The sequence below is a fragment of the Motacilla alba genome, chromosome 7, assembly GCF_015832195.1.
Source record: "Motacilla alba alba isolate MOTALB_02 chromosome 7, Motacilla_alba_V1.0_pri, whole genome shotgun sequence".
NCBI lineage: Eukaryota > Metazoa > Chordata > Aves > Passeriformes > Motacillidae > Motacilla > Motacilla alba.
The window spans coordinates 24,133,481-24,155,706 of NC_052022.1; the positions used below are offsets into that span (position 1 = coordinate 24,133,481).

At 41.7% G+C, this 22,226-nt stretch overlaps 1 protein-coding gene across 1 annotated transcript in view; it reads left to right on the forward strand.

Moving 5' to 3' along the window:
- PPP1R1C (protein phosphatase 1 regulatory inhibitor subunit 1C) overlaps positions 1 to 22,226 on the forward strand; it is a 47,851-nt gene that overhangs the window by 22,313 nt on the left and 3,312 nt on the right. The window contains 1 exon segment of the mRNA XM_038141804.1: positions 628 to 688. Within this exon segment, the coding sequence (XP_037997732.1) occupies positions 628 to 688 (61 nt within the window).

Sequence of the window (22,226 nt, forward strand, 5' to 3'; positions counted from 1 at the left end):
AATAATTTCTCTTTTGTGCATGGATGCAATTTCAGGGCCATACAACAAAGTTTAACCAAATATAACACTCAAATGAGGCTCAGTTAAAGGCTGAGTGATTGGCTGCTGAAATTATCATCTTGGGTTTAATAGAACACATTGAAGAGGTACAGGGGGAGAGGTTTTCCTCTTATTTATATTAAAATGTAAATGGTAATATTTCAGTACTACCTTACACATGCACATAATCACTGATCACACTGTAATTGGAACGTTGGCTAATGTAAACCTTGCAACTATTATAATAAACATAGACATTTATTTGCCTTAAGAGAATCAATTGCACAGGCTGTTAAAAGCACAGGCTATCCTAATTTTATGTTTAACAATATTTGCATAGAGTGAAGGGTAATGTTCGGTAGTATTAGGTCTGTTTTGCCTGGGAGTCATAAAGGTTGTCCATTAAACACGTGTTTTTGTCTCAGTTTTCCTGCATACATGACAGCCCGGGAGCTGGCATGTATGCACACAGCATGTTTTGCCCAGAGCTCTCCGATGGGCACTCAGAAGGGTGCACAGGGAGCTGCCACGAGCAGAAAGCTCTCTCGGTGCCCGTGTCTCACTCTGCTCTCTGTTTGTCCCTCGCAGTCTCAGAGTGCCTCTCCCAAGCAGAGGAAGCAGAGCGTCTTCACCCCACCTGCCCTCAAAGGTACTGTGAGCTCCTGCCGGGGCTCGGGGGCTCCCGTGGCGGGGGGACAGCGGGACCAGGGCAGTGCCACAGGGCGCTGCCCGGCCATCACTGCCTTCACACTCTGCTCTCACTGCCTGGCACTGCCCACCTGCCTGATGCTGGCCATCTCTCCATCCTCAGCACAGAATCTTGCTGCAGTTGCAAATTTATTTGTTTGAGGGAAAAAAAAAAGTTTTTATGCTTTGATTAGTTTGCTCTAACAGATAATTCAATGCCAAGCTATCAACAGAGCTTCCCGAATATGTAAATTCTGTTGGTGCTGGGGCCATTCTCTGTTTCTTATTTGAAACCACTCCCCCATATTCTGCCTCTGATTTCCAGGCAGCTGGGAAAAGGACAACGACCAAAACTGTGGTCTGGGTTGTGACAATAGGGTGTGTGAAGACTTTCTTGGGAAGATAAGGAAAAATGAGAAGTCTTGGTAAAAGTTTTGAGGGATACCATGCTTTTTAGGAATATGTACAAAAGCAGTAGGAATATCACCTGGGATCAGAACAGCTACATTTAGCCCTGCTTCTTATGCAGTTCTAAACAGAATTTGAGTGGATGGTGATTGCAGTGAAGCAAGATCTGTGCTGATTGACCAGCACTTCTGACTGACACTTGTCAGAGCAGGGTTATGTTCAGACTGCAGCCTAAAGGCCATCCTGCCAGGTGTCTCTTGACAGATAATGAATACATAAATTTCCATTTGTCTGCTTAACACACTTTATTACCAGGCAGAAGAGGTGGGATATTTGATTAGTTGTGTGAAATACTGCTGCTGTCATGAGGTAATCTACCATATCAGCCAGTTCTGTGCATCTCATTCTGTAGCTGCAGTTCTCTAGTACTTGTCCTCAAATAAAATATCACTCAGCTGCCACACAAGACTCTGTTTGCCAAAATAGGCTGAAGTTTGTATGCTGAATATTAGAAATGATCTTATGATGTTCAATTTCAATATTTTTTCTGGAAGGAAAATGCTTTGCATGGATAGCAATACCTATTGATCTCACTGCTGTATTATTTTGCTGTACAAGCCTAAACTAAATACTCTGTGAACTGTGGTGTAAAACAGGTCCTCATGGCTTCTCTCAAGAACTGCATGCCTTAGCATCCTAAATTACACCATAGTCCCAGATACACAGGTAGGCACTTGGAAATTCATAACCCTTCCTGTAAACAGGCTGGACTGCTCCAGCTTTACCATACTGTTACGGTCATAAATATGATCTTTTAAAGTTAAAAATTACCTGGTGAAAAATCCATTATTCTTCCTTTTCACTGGTATTGAAAGATTTTTATTCATTAATTATGATTTTTTTTTTGTTTGGACTAAGAGACTGTGAGGCAAATATACAACAATGTGAAATACACAGTGCTATGCAACATACAAAGCTGTTTCTACTGAGAAATACAGAGTTTTTGTAATGATTTAAATTATTCTAGTTTTACAGCAGTTGAAGATAACACTATTCAACAGTATTTTCAGAATAACAGGCTTCATAGTTGCACACTCCTCCTCCACTTTGAGCATATACTTCTATATTTCCTGTGCACTGTTTTTCCTCCAGTATATTCATAATATGGTATTTGACATACAGTAAAGTAAAAAAAAATAAAATTCTTTACAGCTCCTTGTCTGCTCCATACCCTCTGAGGCTGTTGCTAATGGAAGCTGGGGTAGACTGTAATCTGCTACCTTACATTTAAAGTTGGACGTAATAAATGGAGTGGAGAAGAGGGACAAATATTTTCATTTGTTAACTTCTATGGCATTTTAGTGGTTTGTAGCTGCTGTTAACTCATGGTTCCCAGAAATAAGCCAAGCTTGCAGGCAGTGGAACTGAGCCTGGAAGCTGAGACAGCAGCTGTGTGCAGAAGGCTGTGGGAAAGAAAAGGGGCCATGGCAGGAGCTTTGCTCCATGCCTGCAGCAGAAAGGGATCAAGAGAAGCCATGGGCAGAGTTGTACTTCAGCCTGACTCCAAATCTCCAAGTAGCTGAAAATAGTTTTGTTACAGTTAGTTTTCTGTAAGTTTCTTGGAATAATTACGGAACTGTGTGAGAGAAAGGTTGCTGGTTTCTGTATTGATGGCAAGGCAGAAGAGAGAGAAAGAGGAAATGAATGTTCATGTTGTGGTTATAGGAGCCCATATAAAATGGGAAATTGGTAGCATGGTTGAAAAGAGCAGAAGGAACATCAGAAAATGGTGATGACTGGTTACAACACCAGAACTATAATACATGTTACATGAAATATCCAAATACATGAAAATATATGCAACAAATGCAGTACTGCTGAGGTTTTACCTATCATGGTAAATATATGGAGATCAGCCTCTTAGTTAAATTGCCCAGATGAGGGATTCACATTGCCCAGAGAAGCTGTGACTTCCATCCCTGGAAGTGTCCAAGGCCAGGTTCGTTGGGCCTCTGGGAAACCCGGTCTAGTGGGTGGTGTCCCTGGCCATGGAAGGGGGACTGGAATGAGATGATCTTTGGTGTCTTTTCCAACCCAAAGCCTTCCAGGATTCTGTGATTCTATTCTTTGATATATATGGGGGCATATTTTTTCTCTCTGCCATTGCACTTATTAAACTAAAATTCAACATTATCCGTCGAAGACTATCCTCAAATATTTCAGTTTTATCATTACAGAAGCTTTCTCTAGCTCAAGGCTGGGCTGTGGCTGCTGCAGCATGCTGTAGCAAACCTGGTGCAACAGGCAGGTTCTTATTACTGTGTATCTGTGTGTACTTTGGCTCCTGCTTTTATTTTCCTAAACAAAAACACACCAGAGTTCCTACAGACAGAACAAATAGCTGACTCATCTCAGAGCATTGTTCTTTTTACTGGAATACAGTGTGCTGGAAAAATCAATGTGAGAGCTATTGATTTAAGTAGTAATCTGGAGAGGGACTCAGCTGGCCAACCAGATAACAGCTGAGCATGGTGTGCTTCTTAGTGTTATATTACCAGACCTAATGGATGGCAAAGAGGTTTTCCATTTTGCTTTCATAGATATTTCTTTCCTAACCTGCCTCACTAGAGTTTAATTCCATGCTGGTATGTAGCATGCAATGTTGGCAAAAGTCAGTATCTGCAGATTGCATCAAATGAATCCATTGTATTTTCTGTATGTTGTGATTCGCCTCTTGGCTTGTCATAGGTTTTTTTCTATGTTTAGCAGCAATCTTAACTGAGGATTCATCACCTCCAGTTCCCTTATTTGTGTCAGTTTTTCTTCTGTTATGCATGTGCTTTTATGCCTGAACTTCAAATTTTCTCATCCTTTAAGGTCTTCTTCTTCAAGTGTGAAGGTTGGCTTGAACCTCCCTATGAAAAATACCATAAAAAACAGCCACAGTAATGTTTTGCAATTTGAATAGTCACCAATTTTGCTTTGGGCAATCTTTTCCAGTCAGTTCTCAATGTGTAAGGAGTTTTTTTCCTATTTACTAATCTGCATCTTGTTCTGTATGACAAAACCAAGAAGAATCCTTTGATCCTTTACCAAAGTAGATGTCCAGCTGTTCTAGCACAAAGGTCCATCCATCCCTCCCTCCATCCATGCATGCATGCATCCATCCATCCATCCATCCATCCATCCATCCATCCATCCATCCATCCAAGCACAAACAGCATCTTTAGAAATGTCTTTTTATTCTTCCTGGTGGGCTAGAGGAATCCCTGGAAGTCTTGCTGGGGGCTCACTTTTTACCCTCACACTTGCCAGAGAAGTCTAAAATGGGATGATAACCCTTCCAGACGGAGAGGGACCAAGTGAAGGCATCTTAGACTGCCAAGGCACAAGTGCATTGCACTTACCCAGGTAATGGTGCTTCCTTGGTGTCTCCTTACCACTTGAAAATCAGAAGTGCACATTTGAGTCTCAGAGCTGCAGCTGGAGCTCTCCATGCCAGGGCATACTTCGTGCTCAGGCAGGTTTCCTCTCACCTAGGTAGTCATGTTTTGTTTGGTAGCTCAGCTCATCCTTGGAAGGAAATGCAGACAGCAGTGCAGGAAGCAAGGTTTACAAAGACTAACAGAAGACAGCCTGAGCTGTTCCCAAACCTGCATTGCTCCCTAGAGGTCCCAAATCCCCACATTATCTACCAGCTATTGCTATTAATACCAGTGGCTATTTAAATACCATCAAGGTCTCCCCCTGTGAAGGAAGTGCACGTTCCCAAGTGATTTGAGGATTTCATTAGCAGTGGGTCTACTAGCCTGGACGTGCTAGAGGGCAGGGAAATAGGAAAACTTCACTCATCTTAGTTCATTCTGCAAGGGGCTGTTTAGATCAGATCAAGATCCTGCTAATTTCAGCAGGCTTTAAAAAAAGTTACTGTAGCTGTCTGTGTCCACCGGAACACCTTTGCAATGAGGAGCCATCAAATCATAATTAAAGTCATTCCCCAAACAAGTAAGAGATACATTTTACTATTTTCCCTCTCAGCCTTTTGGGAAATAAATGCTTTAAATTCACTCCTAGTGTATTTTTCTTTGCATAAAAACAAAGGCTTTTTCCTGAGCTAGGCCCCAGCTACAAGATTTGAAAAGGGATTAAATCAGAGCTGTTATAAATCTAAGGAACATTCAAAGACATTATTTTGGTTTGAGTCATTAAAACAACCAGAACTCACTGGCTTTTCCCAAAGTGTTCAGACCCAGGGATTTGATACATGCATAATTCTAGTATTTACAATGATGGTTGATATTAAATGAGCTCTTTCTAGCTTCTGCCATGAATTTCAGATGCTCTGCTTGTTTAGTGCCTGCTTGTACTTCTCTCCAAAGGAAACAACATGCAGAATAAATGATTAAAATCATGATGTCCCTCCTGAAATATGTAATTTATTAGAAGCAATTAGTACAGTATGTGGCCCTCATCCAAGTTTGTAACCCCTTAGGCCAGCTTGACGATGTCTGATGCATCTCATTACTTTGTGACTGAAGGTTAACAACGAACAGGGGTAGAGTCTGGAGACATTAAAGATTATTGTTAGTATGGTAAGCCCTGAGTTTGGAGCCCATGAGTATCATTGTGGAACAAAAATCTCAGGCTAAATTTACTTCAAGTGGCACAGGAATGAAGTTTCTAAGGCTTTAGCAGTCACTACAGAAACTTGTATCATTTTACAGGCTGCCGTTTTACATGGCAAACTCTGCAAAGAGCTTCTAGTGTTAACAAACACATCAGTGTAAGAACACAAAACATCCCACTATTCTAGAAAGAAAAATACCATGTCTTTTTTTGCTTCTGCTTCATACACAGGCTTAAGTTTAATTTTTAGGAAATTAATGTTAGCCATAACATCAGATATCTTACACAGCCTTCTAAACATCAAGGCCAGGCCTGTGAGAATTCACAAATTGAGCTGGTGCCCAGTCAAACTTTTCTTAAGTGAGTGAGTCTGACTCAGCCTAGTGCGTTTTTCCAATCTCTCCAATGATGATCCTTTTCCAAAGATGATTGTGCTGCACATCAGCCATGTGGCCAGAACAGAACATGGAGATGGTTCTCAATTATCCTCTCAGTCCTGAGTGGTATTTTGGACCTTCTTCGTTTTCCAGTAGGCTAAATGGCTGTGATAACTACTGGACAGGGGGCTAGGACCACTGCACAAAACCCGGCAATGTCCAGTGGTTGGAGCAATTCCTGAGGTTGGGCAGTCTTCCTCTAACACCTTAGCAGAGCTGCCATGTCCCAGGGAACGTCTCTTCCTTAGCCTGGTAGTACCAGTTCTTCACCACATTCCTTTTAAGCAGAAAATCTGTCTCAGTAAGTTGTTTCTTGGGTCACAGAAGGCTAAGCTCTGCCTCGTTCTCCATGTGCACTGCTCGTCTGTTCATGTGTTGTGATGTGACAAAATGCCATCACTGCACTTCATTTCCTGCGTGGAAGGCTCACAACTGTCTGGACCTTCTGAAGAACAGGGAATAGAAGATCTTTGCTGCAGTTTTGTATCATTGAGTTTTTCCCATGTCCCTAACTCGATCACAAGAGATGCAGCTTTGTTTCCCAAACTACTTTTCTCATCATTTATATACTGTTCTTATCCACATCTTAGTCAGTGCACCTCCATACAACCACACCACTTGATGCAGAATGGCCCTGAATGAATTTCCTGGCTATCTTTACTAAGATGTTACCTTCTAGTGCCTGGTCTCTTTCCCCCTCTCTCTACCCTCCTCTCTCATTCCTCAGACTTGAACTACTTGAGTAGGATGATGACAGTAGATACAATTAAAAAAAAATGTTAAATTAATTAGTGAGTTGGTGAGTTGAATCACTGAGTTGGTGACAGGGATACATCAGATTGCTGCCATCTCAAGTTCAGTTGGCTGCCACTGTTATGGTACTGCCCAACACATTGGCAGACACTGCTGTAGTCTGTATTTAATTTCTTACTGTTGGCAGCTTTGAATACATTTCATTTCATACAGCTGGCAGCTCTTGCTTCAAAATGACTCTGGGCTCGGCTGCAATAAATACTGCAGAACCTATAGAGAGACCAAGGTGTCCAGTGGAGACTAAACTTGAAATCTGTTCCACAGAAAAACTGGGATGATTGTGTTATAGCCACTCTTACCTGGAGTGAAGAAGAAAGGGCTGTGTTGAGCACTAATGTCAGTCCCTAAGTTACCACGTGAGGTCCAGCACAGACCAAGCGCTGGGGGAGTATTTACACTGGCCTCATTTGGCTCAGTGTGAAATCCACACATCTGATAGTTAGTTCCTTCTAATCTTGTGCAACAAATGCTAAATGGGCCTCCTTCTAAAGGTACAACTTAATTTTTATGATAAAAGCTAATCATAGAAAAGTGCTGTGAAACAGCATTTATGACTTGAAAAGTGTTATTAAGCATTGTTGTATTAAATACAGGGCAATGTAAACATCATACTGATTCTAAGCAGTAACAGACTACATTAAAAAGTCAACCTTTTAAGAGCTAGCAACATAAAATACTATGGAACAAAAATATGGGAGACATAGTACATATTTTCAAATATAAAGCAGAAATCCTGGGAAGGCAGCATGTGTTTTCTGGTTACTTTTTTTACAAGATGTATTTATCATGAAATTACAAAGATTTTGGCAGTGTTGTGTTCTGAATTGAAGCAGCTTTTGAAGAAAAGATAATATTTTTAGGAGAACATGTAAGATTCTTATGAAGTCAGGCATTTGACAGGGCATTAAATTTTATTTCCTTGCTCTATGTTCTGTGCTGGAGGTTAACAACCAAGCCACATGGCAGACACTGACTCCAGCCAGCCCTACTGTAATAAACAATGATTGCCCCTCTGTTTCATCTAGAGCATTGTAAACCTGGAATTTGATCCCAAGCAAGATGGCAGAATGAAGCCCTAGATTACACATTGCTGCTCCTGTTCAGTGTTTGACATCTCCCAGACAGGCAGGGCAGGATTGTGCATACACTGAGGGCAAGTGCCTCTGTCAGAGCCTCCCTCCCCTTGGCTCTGAGCCACGGCTCAGCCCCACTGGGGAGAGCACGCTCCTGCTGCAGCCCTGCCAGGGCTCACGGCTGGGGAGCAGTGGGCAGCTTGCTCACTCTGTACTGGGCTGCTCAGGAGGCAGCTGCAGCACAACATACAGAGGTACTTCTCTAAGTAGTGTGCTTCTAAAAAGTCTCCACAGTATGTGGCCTGCTGTCTCATTTAATTTACCCTTAAAAAGAAAAGCCTTCCCTGCATTTGTACCTAACTGCATATTTCTACACATTTCCCTTTGTCTATTAATGTCTCCTCTCCACGTAGTCAAATTTGATTTATAAAAATCCCCACCCCCAAAAGGCAAAGCTTTCAGAAGATAGAATGACTAGAGGCAAGCTCAAGGTTAATAGTGAATTTGTATAACATGAAAGGCACCACTGTGCATTGAGCAGTGGCATTAGCCTGACACAGCAAAATCATCCCACGACCTTCCAGCTACGATTCCATCAGCTGTGCTGGTCCTTATGAGCATGTGCAAGTGGGTGCAGGCTCGCAGCCATCAACCAAGCTCTCACCACCTGCTCTGAGTCCTCCTGGGATCAGGGCAATGATTTCCATGAGAGTGGCTCCTGGCCACAAGCTGCTCTTCCAGGGACAGTAGCTTACCATTATCTCTTTTGCTTCAGGTTTCACCCTGACCCGAGTCAAGGTCCCAGTAGCACATTAGCTTTGTGATATCTCTGTTTCTGAACAACATGGTCCTTATTTCTGTGGTTAAGCTAAGAGAAACATAGAGAAACCATGCTTCTAATTTTTAGGGACCATCTGTGCTAGGTTTCTTGTGGTGGGGATGTTTTCTGGGTTTTTAGTATTTGATTTTTTTTTCCTTTTGAAGTGGATGCCTATTTGCATTTATCAAAAACCAAAAATTTTCTACCGAAAGCCGTGTGGTTCTTCTCCCCTCCATAATTTCTCCCTTTCTTCACCCCTTGAGATGCAATATTGCCCAGTATAGCCAGAACACAGAGTTCCCAAAACCATCCTCCAGAGCCTTGGCACGGAGACAAGAACATGAGCAGCCTGAAGATTTCAACCACATCCTTTGAGGCCTGCAGCTACGACTGAATGCTCACATGAATTATGTGTGCGACTGTGACCAGAAAAACACAGGAAATACTGCAGCTAGCATATGGATCTGAAAAGGGATTCATTTTCCTGTGAGCTGCACAGGCCAGCAGGATGTTGTTTAAAAGCTCTCATCTGATGTAGCTGCTAGTTTTTCTTGAAACGGAAGGAGGGAGGATACTTCAGGTTTCTCAGCTCTCACATAACCTGAGAACAATGTTATTCCGAACCGGTGTTATTCCACAGATCTTTTATAGCCAGGAGAGATGATTAGCAGGCTCTGAGCAGTTTACAGAGTAACTATTTCTAACAATGCAATTAAAGGAGTTGTGGGATCCAGCGACTGCTCAGAAGGAAAGCACTCCCCTGAAGTGTTTGCTGTGGTTCTCCCAGCTCAGGGTGCACCACTGCTGTGTATGTTGGCACATGGCAAGCAGTAAATGTGCACACACATCTGGTAAACTCTGGGAAGGGTGCAGGTTTCTGGGCTACTCGCTGCAATTGCACCTTTCCAGGTGACAGGGACACAGGGCACACCGTGGCTGCGCCTGCCCCTGGAGAGCAGCTGGTGAGGTGCGGGACACCCATGGGCGCCTCTCCAGTTCAGCTGGGACTGGGGCCAGACTTGAGCCTCAAGGAAGAGCAGCCACTGGAAGGGAGAGCTGGGAAAGCAGAGACGCTGCCAGAGAGCAGCAGGGCCAGCAGCTGCCTCTGGCCCAGCACCGAGTGCCCAGGGGCTGGCCATCTCCCACACGGGCAAAGGCAGGCAGCAGCCTTCTCTTTTTTATTTTCAGCAAAGGAGAAATTATGTAAATTCAGCTTTCAATGTCCTTGCAATCTGAAATTAAAGAGTTTTTTTTAAAAAAAAACAGTGGGATTTTTGGCATGCAGGCTCCCTCTGGTGACTCCTAGTGCATCTCCACTGTTGAATGGGAAGAATGGTTACAAGGAGTGGAATGATATTAAATCTGATTAATTTCAACTTAAAATCTACGAGGTTACTACATTGCTACATTTCACCTGCATTCCAGCAGTATTCCCCACATCCCATGAGTGGTTAGAGCCTGACTTTTACTTCAACTCACTCTTAGCAAGAGCTAAAGTAAGAAGTTTAAAAACTAATTTTTAAAGAATCTTTGACAGTGATCTGAATGTGTCTAAACCTTTAGAGGAGAGCCTACCTTTTTGGTATTTTTGTCTACATTTTCCCCATTTAAATTGAGTGAATTGCTATTTTTGCTGTGCTTCCCAGAAAAATTGAGAGCTTTACTTGTTTTCAGGCTCTGACAGTTCTGAGCATCAGGTAGTGTGTTTCTATGGCATAATTGCCTTCTGGTTGTACTGGATGCTGGCTCTGGGGTATTTTGATGCCTTTGCAAAACCAGAAGAGGTAGGTTTATCACAAGTTCAAGTCACTCACACAATAAAGAGCCACCAAAGATTTTGTCCCAATGTTGTGCTGCCCATGGCACCTGCAAGGTGAGACTGGCTGTATCTACTGCAATGCAAATAATTTGTGGTGACTGCATTTTATGTTGAAAAATGCATTTCTTAACATTGGGTTTTAATCTTCCAGCAATCAAAAATCCTTAAATATAAGAATTTGGTAGGGTTTCAGTTGCCTATAAGCTGAACAAGTTAAAATGAAACTATTTCAAATTTTAAATATTACTAGAGATGTGAAACTAAAGCTTTAGCTGTTCTATTTTCTCCTCTCCCAAAAGATCAGAGACACTGTGCCAGACACCCTCTGAGGTTTAAGCCAGGAATTTGATTTTGCTGAATTTCTCTACTAAAGAAGTGCCCTGGTTGTGCATAAACATTATGTACTAAATTGGTTTGCATTTGTTTTAAATGCATTGTGAAAACCTACCTATCTACCTGTGTTACTGTGCAAAACACCATAAATTGCTGCAATCCAGTTTGTCTCCCTCGATTCAAGGGATTCGTACCCTTACTCTGTTGAAATTGTTCCTTGCAGCAAAGCAACGCTGCTCCCTTTTACACTCCCAGTGGAAATGGTCAGGGTGCCTGCACCCAGCTGGGAACGTTCTGGGCGAGAGCTCAGTGGCACAGACTAAACCCTTCCCAACATGGTAACGACAACACAGTGAAAACACCCTGCCATGGCTGCCCGAATCCAAGTTTCACCTTTCAGTCCACTGGGTGGCATCTTTTGTGGAAGCACATTCCCTGCTTCTGTAAGACAGCTCTCCTGTGGCAGTTTGGATGGGTGACACTGTGTCCTAGAAAAATGTCTCAGAAGCAAAAGTTAGGACTTGTTAGGACAATATGAAGAAAATTGTAATGGCCTATTATTTATATGCCACTCATGAAACAACTGCAGTGGGGATAACAGGCAAAACACTGGCCTATCAATCACTTCTTTAATCATGCATGGTTTGTCTAATTTTGAAGTTGCTTATAAAATATGTAAAAGAAGAAGTAATTTCAGCATTTACAATATTACTGATGTGAGGTTATGCTGATGCCAAAATCCTATCTCCTTTGTCATCATAGGAAGGATCAAAATGAAGATAATAATTTCAACTCAGTAGGGAATTGATCAGCAGATTAACAGAGAAGCTTATAGACTTCTGACAAAAGAAAGAGACAGGATTAATTAAAAGTGGAAGCCGTGCAGTACATGGAAGTATAGCTGAGAAACACCACCTTGGAATTTTGGGTGACCAGCAAAGATTTTGCTCCTGTCTTCATTTTGAAAACTCACTGGAAATATTTTCATCCTAACCCTAAAAATCTCAGGCTGCACAGAGTATTCAGCAAGAAATTTATGTCTGTATCTGCCTGTATGTCTGTATTCTGTCTGAATCTATATCTGTATCATATTTTTTCTGTATCTGCCCCAGATCATGGAAAGAAATAATAACCACAAAAAGAATAACAGAAATAGAAAATATGGATCCCAAATATAAACTGAACAGAATGCAGGGAGTATCCTGCCAGACCTGGGGGTGAAACAGAAGAAGCAAAAGCTGTGCAGTGATTACACATAGGACTTCATTCACTCCATTACATAACTCAGGGATCAGCATCACAGCCTCCTCTTCTTCTTCCAGGATTCTCTCCCCGAAGGATGTGGCAATAAGTTTTTTCTCAATTGTTTTGGTTTCTTGACCTCAGAATAATTCCCATGTCAGTCAAAACCAAAAAATGTAGAGCCACTGTGCAGTTGTCCAGGAAAAAGTGAGCAGCTGGATAATGCTGTCCACTAAAAACTGAAGTCAGATAAGAATGCCTCAAGAGAACTGAAATGCAGCTTCTTGGAAATGGCTTATGAAGTTGGGGAGATTAAAACGTTTGGTAAAACATTTTCAGTTAGGTTTTAAATGAAAAAACCCTTAATTTCCATTGTGTTTTGAATGTGTATAAAAATAAAATTAATTTTCCTGCAGCATGTCTATATTTTTTATGTTTAACAAACTAGACAAAACTAAATGTTCTGGTATTTCTAATGTTTTTTGGTGGATTTTTTTTTTCTTCCTAAAGGGAACTGCAAAATTTCAGAGGTATTCTCCTAATCACAAACAAATTTAAATTGTCTGGCTTCAAGGAAGCGCAAATATTCACCTATTGAAGTCTGCTACTGTCGTTTTTAAAAGTGCTCTGGCATGAATCCATCCTGCTTAAACCAAGTCAGGCGTGGAACTACCCCGGGCTTGTTACAGACTGCCTAGTAAAAATCAAGCCCTGGAAGTCTCTCTGCTGGCTGGACAAGGAATCACAGACAAGTGCATTCCCTTTTATTTATTTTTGGGAGCAAATCACTGTAAGTAAATCACAGGAAAAAAATGCTTGGCTTTGTTCCTACTGCTCAGAAATTTGCAGATAAGCAGCGTTTTCCTTTTCCCCTTTGCTTGTGCTGGCTGTGCTGCCAGAGCAGCAGTGTGCAGTGGGCTTGCCTTGCTCTGGGTCAGCCATCCCAGCCCTTCCAGCAGCGAGGCACGGCCAGCAGCACACACTGCCTCCACTGCAGGTTTTTGAACAGAGCTTCATTTCTGCCCACCATAAGAAGAGCTCTGCCAGCCAATATATTTTTTAAACCTTCATGAACATTGCCATTTGAATGGATGTAATTTAATTTGAAGTTAAAACATATGGCATGAATAAAATGTCATGCTGCACTTCTGTCACAGTGCAACCTCACAGAGCAGCTAGGTGTCAGACCACGGAAGGTCCAAAAAGCTCAGACTCCTTCAGCTCAGGTTCTTTATTACAGCATTTTCCCCAAGAATTAATTGCTGAGGGCAAATCTCTTACAAATGCTTAGGCATTGGCTTTGGAGGTTGGTTTGCACAGCACCAGCAGGAGTTTGGGACAAGCATACTTACAGACATAACTGTGCTGTAGAAAGAGAAATGGCCAGGAGAGCCAGTCAGAAATTTCCCATAAAGAATGCTAGAAATAAAATAAAATAAAATTAAAAAAAAAAACCCAAAAAACATAAAAGGGAAAATGTTCTTGGTTGCCACTATTTGCAGGAACAGATTAGAGGAAGGAAAATTATGACCTTGATTCCCTTCCTCACACAGAAGTTACCATTTAATCGTTTATCATATTGGGAGCAGAACTCTCTTGTTTTATCCTCTGCAAAAGGAATAGTAGCTGAACAAAACATTTGTTTCTAGAGACAAGTGGAGGACTGCTTTTGTAAATGCTCACTGATTTCAAGGCCTGGAAAGGACCCTTATTTTAATAATTGAACCTCTGGCAGAAAACACAGCCTTCAACCTAATACTACACTTGATCAATATTTGAGGTTGAACAATGGCATATATTTTAGAGTGCAGTAGTTAAGACTTGCTAAAGTTATGATTTATTTAACTCTCCTGAACTTTTCCCTTATTTACTTATAATAGGTGGGATAACATTATTGTTTTATTTTGTACATAGCAGTCTACATAACTAAAACTTGGCTTGTCCCTACCTCTAAACAGACTTACCTCCTGTAGCTGAAATCCTGAGCATTGTTTCATGCTGTCTTTAGCATCAGCTTTCCCAAGTCTTTGCTGATGTGATTTTTCAGCTGTAAAACTTACTTCCCACTTTTAGCCTCCTGGCTTATTTTAAGATAGTGAGGCTACAGAGTGGCTCCAACTGGATAAATAGGCTGGAGAAGCATGTGGTTAATCCTAAGAATGACAGAAGTTGCCTGTGAAAGTGTAAGATGGTTTAATTTAAAGAAGCTGTGTTTAAAAAATGCTACTTGCAAATTTTTAAGGCCAGTGAGTTCTAACACATTATTTGTGACAGTAGCAGAGCTTTTGACTTCTGTTATTATGGAGCAGCTGACTAGAGGTTTGAAAATATGGCCTTTTTTGGTGGAATTACTGTAATCCTTCAACATAAGGGAACAATTCTGCCAGTCCTATGATTTTGACCTACTCTCAGGCAGACAGCTGCCTGACTGAAAGTGGTGCTGATGTTAAAAGTGGGGGCTTAGCAATTCCAGCAAATGAGCACATTGCCCAGTAAGATTTGGCTTCCAGACAAGTGCTTTTTCAGAGGAGATTCTGACCATCTAACAAGCTTCCCAGCACCTGTCAAAGCACAGCACCTTTGAAGGTCTGCCTGCATTGGTTGAATTCAAGCGCACTTACCAGCAGTTCTAAGCCTGTCTTTCAGCTGTGAAAAATTGGGATGGAAAAGTGTCAGCTGAAAAGCTCTAATCCTCTCCTGATTGCTGGTCAGAGCAGCACAGGAGCCATGAGGAGGAGAGCCTTGCAGTACTGCCCAGATTCATTATGGCCATGGAAGTCACCTCTGCCAGTTTTTCTAATCAAGTTTTTGGGGTATTAGACCAAGAACCATCTTCCACAGAACCAGCTAAGAAATATTTTCTGGTTTTCCAAAGGGTAAAGTCACCCACTTGCTGGCTGACTGCTGGAGCTTCTGCTCTTCATCTGAACTCTGAAGACTGGCTGCCTTCTGCACTCTGAGGGCTAGCAAGGGAAGGAAGGACAGCAGAACAAGATGTTTCTATGCTAGGAGAAGTTGCCTGGGGCAACAAAAACCTCTCTGTTTACTCTTTAGGCCACTGTAAGTGGGAGATGCAGTCCCTTCAGCCATGGCAAAGCTGACCCCTCTCTCCAGTGCATGTTCTGGCCAGCCTGTGGAGGGCCAACAAAAGCCTTTCTGTGCAAGAAGCTCCTTCACGTGACTCTTAAGGAGCAAGTCCTGCTTCAAGCCATTCTGAAATGGAAAAATGGAAAGTGGAAAGCAATGTCTCAGAGAACAAACTGGAAAGTAGCCAGACATTTGCAACATGATTTTTGCTGCTCTCATACAGTCTTCATTGTGATAGCTTAACAGTGAGCCTTTTGACTGAAAGTAGCCTCAAATGAGCCTCATCATTTGTCATTTAAAAGGCTCACCATGACGACTGAGGATTGGATGACTTGAGCTTAAGAGAAGAGTTCGCAGCAACCAGGAGACATTTAGAAAATTAGTCATACTTTGTTGCTGGGTTTCTGAATGATCATTCACAAACCTTTACGGGGCCATGGAGACCTGCTGAATGTGCTGATGATCTGATCTGCTCCAGATCAGATATGTGACCTACATAAACCCATCATATTTGCCAGATCATTTGTTTCGGTTTAGTCATGCATATTAGAGAGAAAAAAAAGTAAATGAACTTGCAAGGCTGAATAATGTCTTGGTCTCGTCATCACAGCACATGAGAACTTTTTCTCCTTTTATTGAGCTAAGGTGTAAAATAATACAACACATGGAGGGTTTTTTTAAATTATTATTTATGTATTGCTATGATGTTAACCTAGTTTAAACTCCCACATTGGTGCTCCAGATTCTTTTCATTCTAAATACTGGAAGTCCCCCATATCTGCCGGTGTTTCAATGTTGATTTACCGTTTACATCAATGGTAAATCCCAGACTGACAGCCTGACTTTGCTTTTTCTCGGCTAATCTAAACAGGAGTTTGAGAATATCTAGTGTACCTACTTTCCGTATCAACATGCTTATCTCATATCTCAAACTTTAAAGCCACATACAACACTAATTTGTGGTATTTTACATAAACTCACTGCAGATAAACAGTAGCTGGGGTTTTGTCTTTATAACTGGAACTTAACATCAATTATGTATGTTGACTCTTCTTTCTCTAACAATAGTGAGAGAAAATCTCATTAATTTATGGAGGAGCGGGACCAAGATCTGTGTAATAAAGAAAAGACCTGGATATGCTCAAACTCATTGGCCACAGGACTAAGGGCCACCCTTGCATGTTGGTTATCAAGCTTCTGTGAAATCTTGCTTAAGAGAAACTCACAGGCATGGGTACCACTCAGAGTCCCTTGAGACTGTTGCACAGTGCATCATTTTTCAGTCTTTCTCCACAAAGAACAACCCAAATTTTAGAAAACTTTCAAAGGCTGTATCAGGCAGACTGTTCACAGTTACCAACCTCTATAAAGCAAAACTTTCCACATCCCTTTATTTTTATTTTGCCTTCCCTCCTTTGTGTCTTTTCTGTTCACTCACTCATACACGTGGGAGTTGCCAAGGCCTGGGACTGTGTGTTTTGTGGTGTTTTATTGATGTCATGTCATAGATAACATTTTGATACTCTTTGAACCGCCAGTAGCTTAGAGACCACCCAAGACAGTGGCTGCCTTGGGACACACAGCCTGGGCTTTTGTTGCCAGATCTGCTTGGAAGCAGGATTAACCTCCTGCCACAGGTCACCTGGTTTGATTATTGAACATGAACACCAGCAGATGAAATAATAGCTGCCAGCTTGTCAGGCTGAAGCCATTCTACTGGGTGGGTGTGAAGAAGCACAAGGAAAGATGTGTAAAATGCATCTTGTGTTTGCATACAAACATCAGCCGTTGTCTGGCTCTTTGTTCATACTCAGTAATCACCCACCGATCGCGGCACACAACAATTCTTGTCATATCGCATTGAGGGTAATGAAGCATCCAGGAACCCACACCAGGAATTCAGCCCATGCCACGTAAACCTTGTTCAAACATTTGTTTCTGTTTAACAGAAGCTGGTTGTTGCACCAGGGAACTCCCAGTTAGGGTGTAGCAATCCAGCCTAGGAACAGATAGAGAATGTTACGGAGGAAAGCGACAGTCTTTGTCTCAGCAGGCTGGCAACAAAAACGTTCTCAGCGTGTTTCTGAAATTCCATAACTGAGGATTTTGAGGATTTGGATATTGCCATGGAGGCAGATAGTTGTATCTCTCCAGAACTTCAGGAGAAGAAATGAAAATGCCAATGTAAAAGCCTAGCAATTTGAGAAGCAAAGCTGTATCATTTCCTGATTTGAGATGAATACAGATGATGCCCATAATATATAAAGAAATTTAATTTTCCTTGAAAGCATAAATAGCCACCATTAGTCTAAAATATCTTGGAGGGAATCAATGGAGGGAACTCAAGAGGGAAAGTAGTGGCAGGAGAAAAGGTACATTTATAAAGCTTAGAGAAGGAGATGTGGTATTAGTGAAGACCCCAGAAAAAGGAGAGTTTCGAAGTCTGGAGAAATAGTAAAAACTACATGGGACTCATTAAGCAAGAAAAACATGTAAGACTCAGATGACAATTGGATATGGGGATCTAGAGTAGAGTGGAAATCAGAAATGTGTACACCTAAATATTAGGAAAAATGACACTGTTGTTCATGGTAGATGAATGTTTTGGACAAGACTTCAGATCAAGAGCTTGATTTTGATCACTTTGAGGTCCTGTCCTAGACTTCCACAAGCTTGCATAGAAGATGCACTCTGGAGTTTTAACTTGGACAAAAGGGAAAATGACTCTCAGAGAACGGCAAGGAGAAAGACATTACAACAGCAGAAGAAAAGTGGGAAGGAGAACCGGGGCAAAAATTGTCAGAGGCAAAGATACCAGCAAGCTGGGAAGGACAGAGAGAGAGGTCACTGGGCACTTGGCCAGAAAGCCGAGACTGGGTCCAAGGGCAACTGGATCAAAGGAAATGAAGGATAGGGGCAGAGAGGGCTGATAAGGTGGAACCAGTGAGCATCATTTTTGGTGAGCTGAATGATAGAGAAGGGGAGGCAGGTAGGGTTAAGGATAGGGTTAATGGCTTTTAAGAGTTACTAATGAAAGCTTAAGCACTGAACTCTGACTTGTATGCAGGTTGAGCTTATCTAAACCACTCAATTAAGTAAAATTGGATTAAAGGTTTCAGGAACTGATTGTACAGATGAAGGAGAGAGATAACAGGTAATTTATGCAAAGACAAAACAAGAGAAAGGCTCAAAATAGGTTTTTGGGAAACTATAGCATTTTTCTTACTGTTCTGCTCTTGAATGGAATATATGCCCACCTGTTTTACAGATGTTTAAAAAAGGAAAGAAAAATATAATAGGATTTAATTTCTTTCCAGCCAAAGAACCAATTTTTTTGATCAAGAAAGTCAAAATGCTTAGGAGATGTGTGTGCAGGCGTTATTTTTGAGTTTCTCCATGACCAGTAATGACAGCTGTGTTTCTGATATCTTCTCCAAATGGGGCAGAGAGAAGACAAGACATGTATTTCTTGCATTTGAATAAATCAGGCAGTGTAGTTGGTGTGTACCTGACAGTGAACATTTGAGGATGATGAAACTGGATTTTTCTAAACTATGAAGCATAAAGTGCCAAGAATGGAGGCTAGAGAAGCTGTATTCTATTGAACTGAAAGTAATTATTAAAAGTTTTTAATAATCATTCAGCTTCTGTCAAAGGAGGTTTCTGCCAGGCAGCTGCTCCTGCAGGCTCTGATGGTCTTTGGCTTCTGCTGGAGGTGGGAAGAGCAGGATGTTGATGCTTTTCAGAGCTGCCACTATGTCCTGTGCCTCTCAGAGCTGGATTGTGGTGCTCATGGCAGGGACAGGCTCTGGACTCTCCCACTGGCATTGACCAAAAGGGAGTACATTCCATCCCAGGGAGCACCAGATGTTTCCAGAAACATCTGGCAAAACATCTTGTGAAGTGTAGAGAGTCCGTGTTACTGGCATTGAGCAGATGCCTAGCTGAGCAAGAAAGGCATTTCTTGTGAAACAGGGTGCACAGGCCTTGGCTTTATTAGCACAGTGTGGTTTTTTTAACCTGTTACATCTGCAGGCAGCTGAGCATATTCTTTTAAATGCAGTGGCAGTCAGCACCCTCAGGCACCACACACTGGTAGTGACTGAGACAATGATGTGCCCCTGAGGCCCCCAAGGGAAGATGAGCCATTTCAGCAGCAGTGCCAGCACTCATCTGCAGAGGAGCAGCTCTGTGCCTCCCTCTCAGGAATGACATTTTTTCTGTTGCAGTTCCACTCACTGGGCCACAACTGGGGTGTGATTTCTATGTGACATTTTGGGTATCTCATGGGTGTATCTGTCACATGCAAGAGATGATCCAGGTTCACTGACTTTAATCCCATTATTTTCATCCCTTGTGTTTGAGAAATATGTAGCACACATACATGTGTGATATAAATCACAGTGGAGCACATAATTAAGAGTTTGTATGCTTTCCAAAATCAGCACGGAAATATTGGTTTGATCTGGCCCCACAGTTTTAAGGAGTGAAGAGGAATCTTGTTCCTGAAATAAGTCTGACTAGGGCACTTAGACACTTCATCACTTTTCCAGAGAAAGGAGTCATTTGAAGCTCCCAGGTGGACCAATATGTAGCCCACACAGTTAATGTTTATACATTGTTAGAAACTGTAAGATGCATTTGCTGAGTTTTGATTTCATAAAATCATATAGTCATTTAGGTTGCAAGGAACCTTGGGAAAGCCCATAGTTGAACCTGATGCATAAAGCAGAATTAGCACCAAGTTTAACAAGGTTGTTCAGTGCTTTGTCTAGTTCAGTACTGAAAATCTCCTTGAAGAGACACATCACATTTTCACTGTGAAATCACACCAGTGTTTGAACACACTCAGTGGAATAATTTCTTCCTTATATCCAGTCAGAAAATAGTCTCTTCCAATTCACAACCAGACACCTTCATCTTCTGGGTAACTTTCCTTGGTGCAGGCAGGCTGCTCTTAGGTGCCCCCAAGTCACTCCTGACCTGATGCAGCTGCTGTTATCTCCTGTAACTGTAGGGGCCGCCCCTATACATGGAGGAGGCTGCCCTGGAAGACCTGCCAGCTTCATTTGGCTCTTCACAAGTGCTTTCCATTGCACCCAGCCCAGCCAAAGACCTGTGGTGGATGCTGGATTTAGTGACATTAATTTGAGGGTTTTTTTTTCTATTTGGTTGGGTTTTTTGTTTAGGTTTTGTGTTTTCTGTCTGTTTGTTTTGTTGGCATGTTTTAAATCAAAATTTGAATTGGGAAATAAACATTATGAGGATGACACAGCAGAGAAACATAATTGAAACATATTTAACTGGTAAATGCAAACCAGAATGTACCATTAAAGAGAACAGTCCTTTTTCCTGTTTAGTGGTAGGAGTCTATGATATTTTTTTTGATATTCTCATTTTTGCTAAGGAAAATAGAAAACAATTAATTTAGCACTGGCTGAGACATTTTTATTTGGCTGTTATCCTCTTTGGCCAGGTCTGTTTGCATGGTTATTTAAAAGTGATTTGAGTTCTGAAACGTTGAAAATGAGCCTGTTTTATCTGTGCCTTTCACTGCTTTCTGCAAATCTGGAAATGTGTTTTTGATAGAGAGAGGATGAGCTTCAAATCGTAAAACCAAATAACCCTTCAAACTTTAGGGAATTCAAGCTGCCAACCAGACTTCAATCCTGAGTTTGGTAAATGTCAACACCCTTCCTTGGGCAGGAAGCAGAGTGAAAGAAGAAGTGTTAAATAGGATGGGGAGCTGCCTTAATTACTTGAATATGTTTAATTTTTTTTTTCCAGGAGATATTTAATTCAGGAACACTTGGTTGTTTCAAATCTTGTGACCCTACTTAACTTTCTCAGCTTGTGCTTTGGTTAGATGGAGAGAAGCTAAAAGACAGCTGCTGATGAAGCAGCATGGATGTGATGTGACTACAAAAATGACACAAAATTGTCCTATTCTCATTCATAATTTATAAGAATCTAGAATTCTACAAATATTCTTTGAGACAGTGACTTCATCTAAAAAGAATTGACAGTTCAAATTATATTTGTGTATGGCTTTTCAATCTGGTTTGGAATTATGGGTGTGTTTATCAACGTTAATTGTATTGAATTACCTGCAGTGAAATATAAGCCCTTTGAGAAAAACCAATTCTTGTCCTGCTGGCTTTAGCAGTGTTCAGGCAGACCTTGCTTTAAAGTAGCGTAAGGATGAGTGTGAAGACATTGTGGGTACGAAACATTTTCAGGGAGTGGTGAGAAGGGGCAGTGTTTGGTCTGGAAGGAGTTTTTTGCCGTCAGACATCCCAGGTGAAGAGCAGAGCCCCAGGCAGGGTGTGACTCTGTGAAGCAGGGGCTGGGTCAGATCAGAGGGGATTGGGAACTCATGGGGACAGTGGAATGGGTGGCACCCTGTGAGCCCCATCCCCAAGAAAGGGCAGAGCAGGGCAGGGCACCCAGTGAGAGAAACAGAGCAGGCACAGCAATTCAGGAAACTGATTGCCCACAAATTCATTGCTTGGAAAAAGGGACATTGATGGGACAGGGTGACTCCATGGATCAGCATTTGCAGTCTTCCCTATTTGCTGACACTGTAAAGCTTGTGCAGTTTATGTGGAGTCAATAACTTGATGTTTCTAGCTTGGATGTGCTCTTACATACAATTTCTTCTAAAACATCCTGGCTTTGTTTTGCTTTTTTGCTACATGTAAAATCTTACAGTCTGTACTTCATGCTCACCTTTACATCGTGTTCAATCAGTGAACAGAAATAATCCCCAAATGACAGCATTTTGGTCCTTCTTGGTTACTAGCTGAGAAAGCTGAGGGCATGAGCCGTGTCACTGGTACAAA